At 36.4% G+C, this 13,374-nt stretch overlaps 1 protein-coding gene across 10 annotated transcripts in view; it reads left to right on the top strand.

Annotated features, from left to right (window-relative positions):
- The window catches only part of Baz2b (bromodomain adjacent to zinc finger domain 2B), a 351,303-nt gene that overhangs the window by 319,592 nt on the left and 18,337 nt on the right, over window positions 1-13,374 (top strand). For 9 of the 10 annotated variants that reach the window (XM_071619137.1, XM_071619140.1, XM_071619138.1 and 6 more), the window contains 5 exons: window positions 250-394; window positions 10,566-11,212; window positions 11,608-11,881; window positions 12,049-12,204; window positions 12,530-12,690. In XM_071619137.1, the coding sequence (XP_071475238.1) occupies window positions 250-394; window positions 10,566-11,212; window positions 11,608-11,881; window positions 12,049-12,204; window positions 12,530-12,690 (1,383 nt within the window). Of the gene's footprint in view, window positions 1-249; window positions 395-10,565; window positions 11,213-11,607; window positions 11,882-12,048; window positions 12,205-12,529; window positions 12,736-13,374 lie in introns of all 10 variants that reach the window. The other variant, XM_071619146.1, reaches the window with a different exon arrangement.

Raw genomic sequence — 13,374 nt, forward strand, 5'->3', positions numbered from 1 at the left:
ATACCTGAGAAAATGAAACTTATCCTTTTAATCTAGGGGAATAAAATATTCCATTTTTCCTGAAAATAATTTGTCTTTATAAATGTTACTAAAATTGAAGTCAACCATGTCATATTTAACCTTTTGCTATCTTTTCCCAGTAGTGAAATTTATCCACTTTAAAATCATAATAGGTTTAAAGTCGCCCATCTGTTAATTTTTAAAGCCTTTAGCATCCATAATGTAATTATACATACTGTTTTTTAACAGCAACAAAGTCAGTACAGAAGGAAGCTCTTCGATGCTTCTCATTCATTACGTTCGATGATGTTCGGCCAGGATCGTTACAGACGCAGATACTGGATTCTTCCCCAGTGTGGGGGGATTTTTGTAGAAGGCATGGAAAGTGGTGAAGGTAGGAACTATTAATCTGTTACAAAGTACAATCTCAAATAAGAAACCGTATTTTTTCAAACCCTGTTACTTTTTCAGTGTATTTTGTCCGTTCATAATCAAGCGTGCTTTATTAATAAACATTGTAAAATCTTGATTTCTATTCCTTTTGAACACATAATGCTCCTTTCACTGATAGATATTTCCTTCTTGCCCCTGATTTTTCTTCTGTCAGTCTTTCTGACACTAAACATAAGGTATTCTGTTTCTTGTTTAGTGGACACAGATCTTGCCTAACCTTTATTTTTATTTTTTTAGGATTTTATTTTATTTATTTATTTTTTTTAATTTTTTATTGTTGGCTGTTCAAAACATTACATAGTTCTTGATATATCATATTTCACACTTTGATTCAAGTGAGTTATGAGCTCCCATTTTTACCCCATATACAGATTGCAGAATCACATCAGTTACACATCCATTGATTTACATATTGCCATACTAGTGTCTGTTGTGTTCTGCTGCCTTTCCTATCCTCTACTATCCCCCCTCCCCTCCCCTCCCCTCCCCTCTTCTCTCTCTGCCCCCTCTACTGACATTCATTTGTCCCCCTTGTATTATTTTTCCCTTTCCCCTCACTTCCTCTTGTATGTACTTTTGTATAACTCTGAGGGTCTCCTTCCATTTCCATGCAATTTCCCTTCTCTCTCCCTTTCCCTCCCACCTCTCATCCCTGTTTAATGTTAATCTTCTTCTCACGCTCTTCGACCCTACTCTGTTCTTAGTTACTCTCCTTATATCAAAGAAGACATTTGGCATTTGTTTTTTAGGGATTGGCTAGCTTCACTTAGCATAATCTGCTCTAATGCCATCCATTTCCCTGTAAATTCTATGATTTTCTCATTTTTTAATGCAGAGTAATACTCCATTGTGTATAAATGCCACATTTTTTTTATCCATTCATCTATTGAAGGGCATCTAGGTTGGTTCCACAGTCTTGCTATTGTGAATTGTGCTGCTATGAACATCGATGTAGCAGTGTCCCTGTAGCATGCTCTTTTTAGGTCTTTAGGGAATAGACCGAGAAGGGGAATAGCTGGGTCAAATGGTCTTGCCTAACCTTTAGATGCTGCACTAGGATTTCTTTTTTTCCAATTTCAAACTTTCAATTATGAGGCTTATTCTTTAATTTTCTCAAAAAGCATTCATCCCGACAGTACCCCTGCAGATAACTTTCTATTAAGGTCCTTATTATAATCCTCATTCATTTCAAAATCTTGTTCATATTTGAAATTTGTGATCACATCTTCCTTTCTTGATTTTTGTGTTACCACTAATCTTTCCTAATACACCTTTAGACTATTTTGCTGGCTTCATTTCTGCTACATTAACTGGCACAGTATGCTGTATATTTATGCTCAGTGAACTTTCTCATATTGAACTTTTCAGAACTCTATGTCTGGGCATTTTCAAATGTCTGAATTCTGATGGGGCCAAAAGTGTTATGCCAATGCTTATAAATTTTGTCATGTGGCAATTGACCCATGGTGGTATGTGGAGGCATAAACTTCTTTCAACATATTTTTCAAGTACCCACTGTGAGCTAGGTAGGCACAGCAGGAAGCACAAAGTTATATGAAACATAATCCATGCCATGTAGCATTTATAGTCCAATGTGAGAAAAGATTAGGTAATCACATAGATGATTATAGTAGAAATAATAAACAAGGCGGTTGTTTAAGCTTTTTCTTTTAGTAGTAGAATCAACCTTTTAATGAAAATTTTGTGTAAAACCCAATATCTAACAAAAACTGATTTGTTCTGATCAATAAATTTGGGGAAACCTTAGTCTTTCTAATTAGGTCTTTGTCCTGTACATTTGCTTTCCAATACAGAACCAGCAACTTTGGTGAATACTGGGGCATTCTGTAAATTAAAGAATAAAAGCTCAGAGCCATCAACGATAAAAGCAAGGGCTTAAAAATCTCAAGGAAGGGAAAGGTTTTCTAGCCTACTTAATTCAACAAGCAACAAGACCATTATTATTTCATTGTAGTTTCTGGCACACATGGGCATCTCTGCCTCTAGATGTGACCTCTTTGAGGACTAATTTAGGCAGGGTAACTACACAAAAATAAATACCCTGGCAGCAAACCTACACATTAGATTGGAATAAGAAAGGATAGAGAAGCTAGTGATGAGATCATTCCAGAAGCTTGGCTGAAAAGTATAAACAGAGGTAACAGGAACAAAGAAAGAGATCTTGAAGATTGCTCTAAGAAATTATTGAGGGTGATGTAGGAAAAGTGGAATCAGAGATAAATTTGATGACTTGATCCTCAGTATAAAAAATTGTGATGCCTTAAACAAAATCAGAGTCAAGAAGAAGGGTTGTTTGTAATGAAATTTAATAAAAGTTTTAGTATAGAAATCTAAATAAAAATGAAAATATTGTGAGTCATTTGGAGTGCAGAGCCTGCTAAAGCTTAAGAACAGATAAAGAAATGCCCAAGTGAGTAGCTGTTTACATTGGTTTGATTAGAATCACCTGAGATTCTTAAACAAGACCAATCTGAGCCCTGTCCCATACCATTAAATATTCTTCAGTTTGATTAAGAGCCACATCACTCTCTGGGCATGTGAACCTGAAGTTATCTAGGACATCAGCTTTTCTTTCAAAATACTGAAATTATCAGTCCCTTTGCAACATACTGATATTAGTCCTTTATCAATACATAACTCAGTTATTACAATCCTCCTCAATTTCTCTATGTACAATTCCCTCATTCTGTTATGTTCTTTCACCACCTACTCCAAAATCTTGAATGACACCCTATTGCCTATAGGATGATGTAATAAATCTGTACTTAGCATCCAAGTCTGTGTACCAATCTGACTTCAAACTATCTTTGCACTGTTCTCTAATAAAAATTCACCTAAGCCAAGCCAGGAGTGGTAGCACAAGCATTTAATCCAAGCTATTCAGGAGGCCAAGGCAGAAGGATCACAAGTTCAGGGCCAGCCTATGAAATTTTACAAGACTCTATCTCAAAAATAAAAAGGACTGGGTATAGCTCAGTGGTAAAATGTTTGCCTGGTTTGATTCCCCAGTACAACAATAATAATAATAATAACAACAACAATAATGAAAAATAATTCAGCTTGGTCAATCTACCTACTTACTATTGCTCAACACGTGTATTCCTCCTCCTATGTCTCTGTGTTACTGTGCTTGGCCAATCCTGGTCATTATAACAATAATCTGCCTTTTCTTCAACCATCTAAATTTTATTTATCTTTTTTGATATAGCTGAAACCCTAACCCTTCCATGAACTTTCCAGCTTATTTAAGTGGAACTAATTTTTACTATGTGTATACTCCTAGAAAACCAAATAATTAATAATGACATTATTTTGGCACATTGCTCTACTTATTATTACTATTTACTTATATTATTTAAATCTTATAATCTAATTTGTATTACTTTTTATTCTATATGGTACTTTATACCATGTATAACAACAAAGTTTATTAACAGAGCACACAGAATCTCCTGAGCCTTGATAGTGGTTCCACGGGGGATGTGCCCTCTCCAGTAACAAATTCAACAAGCAAGAAGACCATTCTGAGAGAGAACCCCTGCCTTTCATAGCATTGTACATTTTAGATCAGTCTAAGAAAGATACAAAATCCTTTATTTTTCTGAGAAATAATAGAGGACCCCTGAGCTAGGGGTATGAATACCAGGGCCAGTGTCTGTATACCAAGGGCCCAGGAACAGTGCTAACATCGGCTAAGGATTCTGTTGTTCCTCTTTCAACTACATCAGTGGCTAAGCTAGCTTGCTGGTCTTGGGGGAAAGGAAGGATCATGACCTTTAGCTAAAAACTAATGGCTTATTCCCTTTCAGTCCACCCCCTGACCCTTGGGGTAGCTCATTTGGAACAGGAACCAGCTGGGTGTCCCCACCCCCCCAGTACTAAGGATTGAACCCAGAATATGCTAGGCAAACACTCTTCCACTGGGTATATCCCATCTCTTTTTATTTTTTGAGACAGTATTGCTAAGTTGCCGAGGCTCACCTCAAACTTGCAATCCTCCTGCGTCAGCCTCTTAAATAGCTGGAACTGTAGGCATACACCACCATACCAGCTCAATTGTATGTTTAAATAATGCTTTCAGTATTCATTGACAGTGCTAAAAGAGACATAACCAGACAAATTCCAAAGCAAACAACATGTTGCCACATTAGGAAGTGTAGAGCTTGCCTGAGTCATTTGGCCTTATATCCAACAAATGGTCCAGAGCTACACAATTATATAATACTATTTGGGCCAAAAATTTGATGCTGATTTGTTAAGAGATAAGAGCCATGGCTTCTCAATTGTTCCCCCCAGGATAGCTGGTTATGGTCAGACCTCTGCTTCAGAGGAGCATATTCAAGAAAAAAGTCCTTGTGCAAAGTAATAAAAGCCTGTATCCCTTACACCTGCAGGGAAGCTCTGATGCTGGTACTAAAGACCACAGCTGAAAAGTTCAACAGTGCCCTTTGGGTTTTGAGTCACTACAAAATGTCTCCTAGTTACTTCTAAAGTGTGTAGTATTATATATCCAGGTGGGAAGCAAGAAGAGCCTACCTTTCACATAGGAAGCACCTAGAGTTCTAGCCTGTGATCACTGACCTTGTCAATGCTACATGTTCTATCCACTTCTCATTTATTTTTCCCTGGAGTTAGCATACTGCCAGTATGCTATTAGTTGGACTCAACTGGAGGTCTGAAGTAGAAGTATTTGGTTGAGAGTTTTGTGCCACTTTTCAGTAACCCTGATGTTGGGTACACTGGAAGTCTAGATAAGAGTGTTTCTTTTCACTTGAGAAGGTAAAGAGAGTTTTATATAATGTAATTAATAAGAACAGAATTATAGAAGGCCAGGCAAATGAGGACCAGATAACAGTAATTTCTGTGGTGTACCTTGGAGTAGACATCTGGAAGGTACTCTGCAGGCAAATAGGTTGAGGATGACAAATTCAGTATTGTCGTAGCTTTGTATTATGTCATTGAGTGAGTGCAGAGTTTGTTAATGTCTGTAAGAAAGGTGAAGTGAGTTACTTACATTCCAACCACCCTTGCACCTTCTTTGGTCAGGCAAGTTTATGCCCAAGTCCATTAGTATCTTCTGCAGTGTTCATATGGTCTGTCCTTTTCCTCTGGAACAGAAACTTTAACATGAAACCAGGAGTTGTCATATTTTCACCAAAAGTGTCCTCCAGATTCGAGGTGCTCTATGGATATAAGGACTACAGGAAAAATCTCCCACTTTTAAAATAAGCATACAACAAAGATTTAGAGCTCTTTGGAGTAAGAATGTCAAAATTCCCCTTCTTGTGGGTATGGCTAGCAAGTGCCATCAGGAAAGCAGGAGAGAATCCAAATGTATATTCATTCATTCATTTGTAATATGAAAGCCACAACAACCTTTTAGCATCTATTGAAATCATGACAAGTACAAAAGAGGAAAGAAACTTTGAGGTATAATCCTCCATTTCTGCTCATTGACTTTTGAGTCTAAAGAACTTCACCAAGATTGAAGGACCTATATGAGGTATAAGCAGTTGTTCAAAGTTTAAAAAGCAGAGGAATCCCAGACCAGTCATTGTTGAAGGAGTTGGTGGAGCCATCTTTCAGAATACTATTCTGAAATGTCTCCATCTTAATGGTATGTATATTGTCTGCACATGCAAGAGGCACAGCAATTTCACATCCAAAAAAGGTATATATCATTCATCAGCTTGAGGAAGTGAAATATCCACAAACTAACAAATGCTTTCAGAGTCTCTTTGGTGGAGACTTATACACATACTTACATTTCTAGTGTGAAACAGCCAAACAGGGTTGTTCAGGTTTGAAATAAAGCTGCTGATTACCCCTGCTTGAATCTATTCTTATATAAGAAATGCAGTCTCTTTCTCCAGTAGGGGTGAAACATTGTCATACAGTGTTGTCAGGCCTTATAAATATGGTGGGTTTTGTTAATATACATGGCCAATAGTTATAGAAGTTACCAGCAGAGGTCACAGTAAATATGTTCAGCTGATATATGGACCTACTTGTTTGGGATTTAAATAACCAGTATTTTCTTGCCAGTTAATGTAGTCTGATAAAGGAATAACTAGAGTTCACACAAAAAAGTCCATAAGCAGCTGAGTACAGTGACATATACCTGTAATCCCAGAAACTCAGGAGGTTGATGCAGGAGGATCACAAGTCTGTGACCAGCCTAAGCAATTTAGTGAGACCCTGTCTCAAAATAAAAATAAAATGTTGGGGATGTGGCTCAGTGGTAACACATCCCTGGGTTCAATTCCTAATACTGCACCAAAAAAAAAATAAGTCCAGAAGCTTTTACAGTGATTATGATTCAGTCTTTCAACCCTAAGTAATACTGAACCCAAATCCCAGTAGAGGAACCAGTTTTCCAGAGCTCTTTCAATAAGGATCTATTGTTTTTCAGAATAATAGATACTTAGTCCTGCATTTCTAGCAGTCTCATAAATTTCTGAGGCTTTTCTCCTTTCCAGCATGATGATCTGAGGTGTATGTTTAATGACCTCTTAGAGGGGAAACCAGGAACTCAGCCCCGTCCTTACTCCATTTAGAAGAACTCAGCTTTAGAAACAAATAAGCTTGGCATAAAGAGTTAAATCAAATCATGAAGTAGAGCTAATAACCATGAGTATTCCTGTCTCTGATCCCATATTAAGAATCCAGATGATACAACATACTTTCTTTGGCTCTATTCTTTGCATCCTTACAGGGTTTGTGGGAATGAAGCTTAATAATCCTCCTGTGGACCTTCTATATCTAATCATCTAATGATTCCATCTCTCCTAGCAATTGCTAGAGCCTATAAACTATTTGATAATCTGTCTCATATGTCTGTTTTTTTTTTTTTAAAGAGAGAGAGAGAGAAATTTTTTTAATATTTATTTATTTATTTATTTTTAGTTTTCGGCGGACACAACATCTTTGTTTGTATGTGGTGCTGAGGATCGAACCTGGGCAGCACGCATGCCAGGCGAGCGCACTACCGCTTGAGCCACATCCCCAGCCCACATACGTCTCTTTTTCATAGTCTCAATGGGCCTTTCAAGTTTTGGGATAGAACCACATTCCCACATTCTAAAATTAGGCAACCCCTCAATTTCTGTCTTGTCATTCTTTCTGTTTATGAGCAATACAACATTTATTGATGTGAAGAAGACATCACAAGAACTCTAGTCAATCTATCCTCTTCTTAGTTCCTTCTTTCATTTGGAGCAGAAACCTGTGCCACTAATTAAGCTCTCTCTTTCCATTTCCTGCCCTATGACAAAACATGAATGATCTAAAAGAACTATTTCATTTATTTTGTTGTTGTTGTTGTTTAGTTGTAGATGGATACAATACCTATATTTATTTATTTTTATTGGTGGTGAGGACTGAACCAAGTGCCTCACATGTGCTACACAAGCACTCAACCACTGAGCTACAACCCCAGCTCCGAACTATTTCATTTCTAACAGTATCTCCCAGGTGAAGAAATAAAATCAAAGTCATTGTCCACTTAGAAAGACCTGCTCTGAATCAGTTATTCAACATTCTCTGTGCTAACATCATGTTATCTAGTCTGGTCCTCTCAGAACCTGGGTTGTCTTATAATCATACTAACACAGCTAGTTGTCTCAGGATAGCTACATCCTCTGTAGATCTAGTTCAGATTACATTCCAAGAGACTCAGGGAAATCACCCCAGTGGGATATGGATTATCATTGTTACCATGCATCCAGACCAGAAACAGAGTGGCAACATATGCCCCAGTACTATTAGTCAACCCAGACTGCTCATTGTTTAACAGGGTCTTGCTCTAAAAGCTGATGAATTTCCTCCTGCTGTTGATCATACTCGGGCTCCTCTGTGCCAGGCTTCACAGCAACTGGCTTCATATCTAAAGTGATAAGTTGCCTCATATATTATAACAAAGAGTCAGTGGAGTTTCCCCTGTATTCCCTCCTAACAGGGCATCTGTTACCCTTTTTAGTTCACCCTCCTCCTCAGGACTCATGAAAGTCTTTAAGCTGATTAAGAAGTGGGATAGAACCAAATTTCAAACCACTAATCAGCGTCTTTAGTTTATCATGTTTTTGCCATCTTCAGGCATAGCTACTAAGATCATTCTAACTCTGCCAAGTGAATTAATCTCTGCCTCTAAGGAAAAATTCTTCCACCCCTGTTTGCTACCTTTCTAGAAAGCCATGACATTTCTATTGGACACCAGACATTATGGATTTTATCTTGTTTGGGGTGTTGGATGTTTTTAAATTCCTATAAATACTCTTGAGCTTCTTAAACTGAGAAACAGTTAAGTTACTTGGAAAAAGATTGATCCTTTCATATCTTGTATTTAAAATTTGTTAGGCTAAACTAGAACATTACTCAAGTCTAGGATAATTATCCCCTGCCACTGAAGCAGGATCCTTCTGAGTAACTAATGCCTATGAATCTTGAGGCTTACCATTCTGGTTGTAGGAACAGCAATATTACCAGCCTGTGTGTACACTTCGCACTGTCACCTATAAACCTTTCATATGTTTTTTTTCCCCTGACCTCTAGTGGGTTCCTTACATGTGTACTGATCTTCCTCATCTGAATACTCAAGAGATCCTTCTGCAGATCTCCAGAGTTCTCTCTTTGCAGAATAGACAGCTCTCTTCTTTCCAGAATAGACTCCCCTTTCCTCCCAATACTCCCCTTAGTCTGCCAGACTCCTTCTGGATTCTCCCTCTCTGTGTTGCATGTGGAACCTATCCCAAAGCAATGTTCTGGGGCAATTATAGGGCTTACTGATTTTTTCAGCTTTGTTATGTGATATCCATTTCTTGCAAACTGTTGTTTCATGTTTTTTTCTGCTTGTGAATGTTTCATAAGAGTAAATCTAGTCCTGTTAGTTTATATTTGTCAGAAATATAAGTGTAATGTATAGGATTTAATTTCAGTTAAAAACTAATTTCAAGAGAGAATGTGAGAACTTTTAAACATATTGAATAAAGTAGTGGGTTTTACTTTTATTTATTTATTTAGCTACCAGGGATTGAACAGGGAGGGACGCTTAATAACTGAGCCACATCCCCAGCCCTTTTTAAATTTTTTTATTTTGAGACAGGATCTCACTAAATTGCTTAGGGCCTCACTAAGATGCTGAAACTGGCCTCAAACTTGGAATTCTCCTGCCTCAGCCTCTGGAGTTGCTGGGATTATAGGCATGCACCACTATGCCTGGCTGGATTTATATTTTTAAAGGAATTCCTATAAATTATTTTTATGTGATGGAAAAAAACATGAACCAGAAGTTCACAAAGCAGAAATAATGTCAGTAAACCTATGAAAAAATATTCAGCCTTACTAGTGATCAGAAATAATGTGACTGAGATTTTCACCTCCTAGATATTGGCAAAGACAAGAAATATTGATAGCATCCAGTTTCATTGAGGGTGTAGGCAGACAGATGTTCTCATCTGGTATGAGTATATTTTGATCCAGACAGTGTAGAGGGCATTTTGACAATATATGTTTAAAACTCTGAAAAGTATGTATCTTAACACTCAATGAGTTTTTCCCCTACATATTTATCCCAAGGAAATAAATCAGAAAAGAAAAGAAAAACAGAAATGCAGATACAAGATCATTCATCATAACAGAATTGCTAATAATGGTGAAAAATTGAGACCTATTAATGTCTATCAGTAGAAGATTGGCTATTTAAATTATGATGTAACCCATTGAATACTCTGTAGCTATTAAAATTTATATTGACACAGCAAGGTGTTTATAGAGTATTATTCAGTAAAACAGGTAGATTAGACTATTCTTTGACAAGATGCCCTCTTTTTAGCTATATAGGCTTAAGGACAGAGAATTTCTAGAAGTTTTATACTAAACTGTCACTCATGATTTTTTCTGTGAAATAGGGCTTTTATTAATTTTCCAATAATGGAAAAATAACCTATAAAATGAGAATCTGGAGAGTATTATTAGGTCATCTAGAAAAGGTTATTTAAATATTTATGCATATAATTTCATAAATAATAAAATTTAATTACAATATTGGTTTGACTTGGAATAACTGATTTTCATAACACATTTTGTTTTTGTAGGACTAGAAGAAATTGCAAAAGAAAGAGAAAAACTTAAAAAGGCAGAAAGTATCCAAATCAAAGAAGAAATGTTTGAGACTTCTGGGGATACTTTAAATTGTTCAAATACAGATCACTGTGAGCAAAAGGAAGATCTTAAAGAAAAAGATAACACAAATCTGTTTCTTCAGAAACCTGGCTCTTTTTCCAAATTAAGCAAGCTTTTGGAAGTAGCTAAGATGCCTCCTGAGTCAGACATTGTGACCTCCAAACCAAATGTTAGTGCAAATGGGTGCACACTGTCTTATCAAAATAGTGGAAAACATTCAGTGAGCAGCATTCCATCAACAGCATCACAAAGCAACATGGAGAAGACAGACTCTAATCTGTTTAACACTGGTTCAGGTGGTCCAGGGAAATTCTATAGTCCTCTCCCCAATGACCAATTGTTAAAAACACTGACTGAAAAGAATAGACAATGGTTTAGCCTTTTGCCAAGAACGCCTTGTGATGATACTTCACTTACCCATGCGGATACGTCAACTTCTTTAGTGACTCCTCAGTCTCAGCCACCATCCAAGTCACCTTCACCTGCCCCAGCTCCTCTTCTTGGATCATCTTCTCAGAATCCTGTTGGCCTAAATCCATTTGCTGTATCACCTCTTCAGGTTAGTACCACTAACTGAAACTCATTGTGATATTGCTTTCTTTAATCTTTGACCCCATAAAGATTTCACTTAAGGGGAATCAGTTGAGTAGTCTGTCATATAGTCTGTCACAGCCTGAAAACTGAAGCAAATCAGAATTTCTGTCCCAAGCTTTATTAGAACTACCAGTTTCTAACCTGTGTTTAAGTCCACTTTAATTACTTTTTAACTTATTGTTACGGTGTATCTAAAAGCAAAATAAGAACATGGAATTTAATCTTGCTGTTTCTAATGTATTTAGTTTTCTTCCACCTGTGATAAATGAAAGTATTTTTTTTCAGAATTGAAAAATAATTTCAGATTCTAGACATTTTCCATAAGTTCTTAATCTACTTTAAAATGTTTTGTTTTTACAGATGAAAAGCGGAGTGTCTATGATGGGACTTCAGTTTTGTGGGTGGTCCACTGGTGTGCTTACTTCCAATATTCCATTTACATCACCTTTACCTACTCTGGGATCAGGGTTGGGATTATCTGAAGGAAATGGTAATTCATTCTTGACTTCCAATGTTGCTTCAAGTAAAAGTGAATCTCCAGTACCTCAGAATGAAAAGGTCTCATCAACTCAACCTGCAGCTGTTGAAGTAGCAAAACCAGTAGATTTTCCTAGTCCAAAACCTATTCCAGAAGGTAGGTACATTAAGATGGCTTATATCCACTTACTGTATTTTATTATTTTGGACTCTTATAACTGAATCTCTTGTGAGTTTATATGTAGTTAATAAATCTTTAGATTTGTTTTGTGCCATTATTTCCTATTCAAAATATTTGTAAAAGATCTACATATTTTGACTTAGAAATGCAGTTTGGTTGGTGGAGGATTATTGACCCGGAGGACCTGAAAACTTTGCTCAAGGTGCTACATCTCAGAGGAATCAGAGAAAAGGCATTACAAAAACAAATTCAGAAACACTTGGATTATATTACTCAAGCATGTATCAAGAACAAGGATGGTATGTGCCTAAAAGACTTCTGCTTTCTTGTATAGTTATAACAGTTAATTCTTTTATCCTAAAACATTTTGATACGTCTTAATTCTATTATTGCTAGTTTTTTCAATGTTGCTCAACAGTAACTATTTAAATTTCTTAAATAAGTATTTATTATAATTTTTAGCACCTGAACAATATTGTCTCTTAGAAAAAGTGTTTCTCCTTTTTTAGAGTAAACTGCCTGCTTATGATTGTTAAGTTAGATGTACATGATTTTATTCATTTTCTGATCACTGAGGAGAGGAAAATAAAGTGGATTTTAAAATGAATTTCTTTTCAAATGTAGTTGCTATTATTGAATTAAATGAAAATGAAGAAAGCCAGGTAACACGAGATATTGTGGAAAACTGGTCAGTAGAAGAACAAGCAATGGAAATGGACTTGAGTATCCTTCAACAGGTAGAAGATCTAGAAAGGAGAGTTGCATCAGCAAGTTTGCAAGTGAAGGTAAAATTCACTTGGAATAAAATCTGGTTTTTAGGCTAATGGAAGGTAACTAATATTTATTTTATGCCTAATATATGCCAGTTACTGTACTAAATGTTTTCACTTTATCTCATTTAATTCTTAAAATAGTCCTCAGTTAATTTTACCCATCTTACAGGTAAGGAACCAGGCTCAGAGTAAGTAACCTGCCAACAGTCATATAAGTAAGTGGCTAAATGTGGATTCAAACTAAATCTGTTTAACCCAGAGCCTACATGCTTTTTACTAGATCTTGTCACCCCCTTAATGGTATTCAGGTATTATTTGTGGTATGGAGTTCTTTACCTCCAGCAAAATTCATCGTTTTCCCCATGATAAATGTAGTGTTCTAAAATAACTCTCATCAAATTCCTACTGTAGTATTTCATATAGGATCAGGATACAAATGTCTTATATGTCAGCCTTTTACTCTATGTAGTTTAAAATTGGTATTACCATGTCATAGGCCATGATCAGAAGTGATTAGGCAGAAAGAAAGCTTTACTTTTGTGCAAGAATTTTTGGTCTTGCAAACAGGGATGTAAAGGTTACTTGAATTGATAATAAGGTGTTGTTATCTGTACAAGTAAATGGATAATGAATAAACATGAAAAGCAGACACATCTGCAGTTTCACAAAATTTAGTCTCTCTAATTTGACTTAATT

This window comes from Marmota flaviventris, chromosome 11, assembly GCF_047511675.1.
Source record: "Marmota flaviventris isolate mMarFla1 chromosome 11, mMarFla1.hap1, whole genome shotgun sequence".
Classification (NCBI taxonomy): domain Eukaryota; kingdom Metazoa; phylum Chordata; class Mammalia; order Rodentia; family Sciuridae; genus Marmota; species Marmota flaviventris.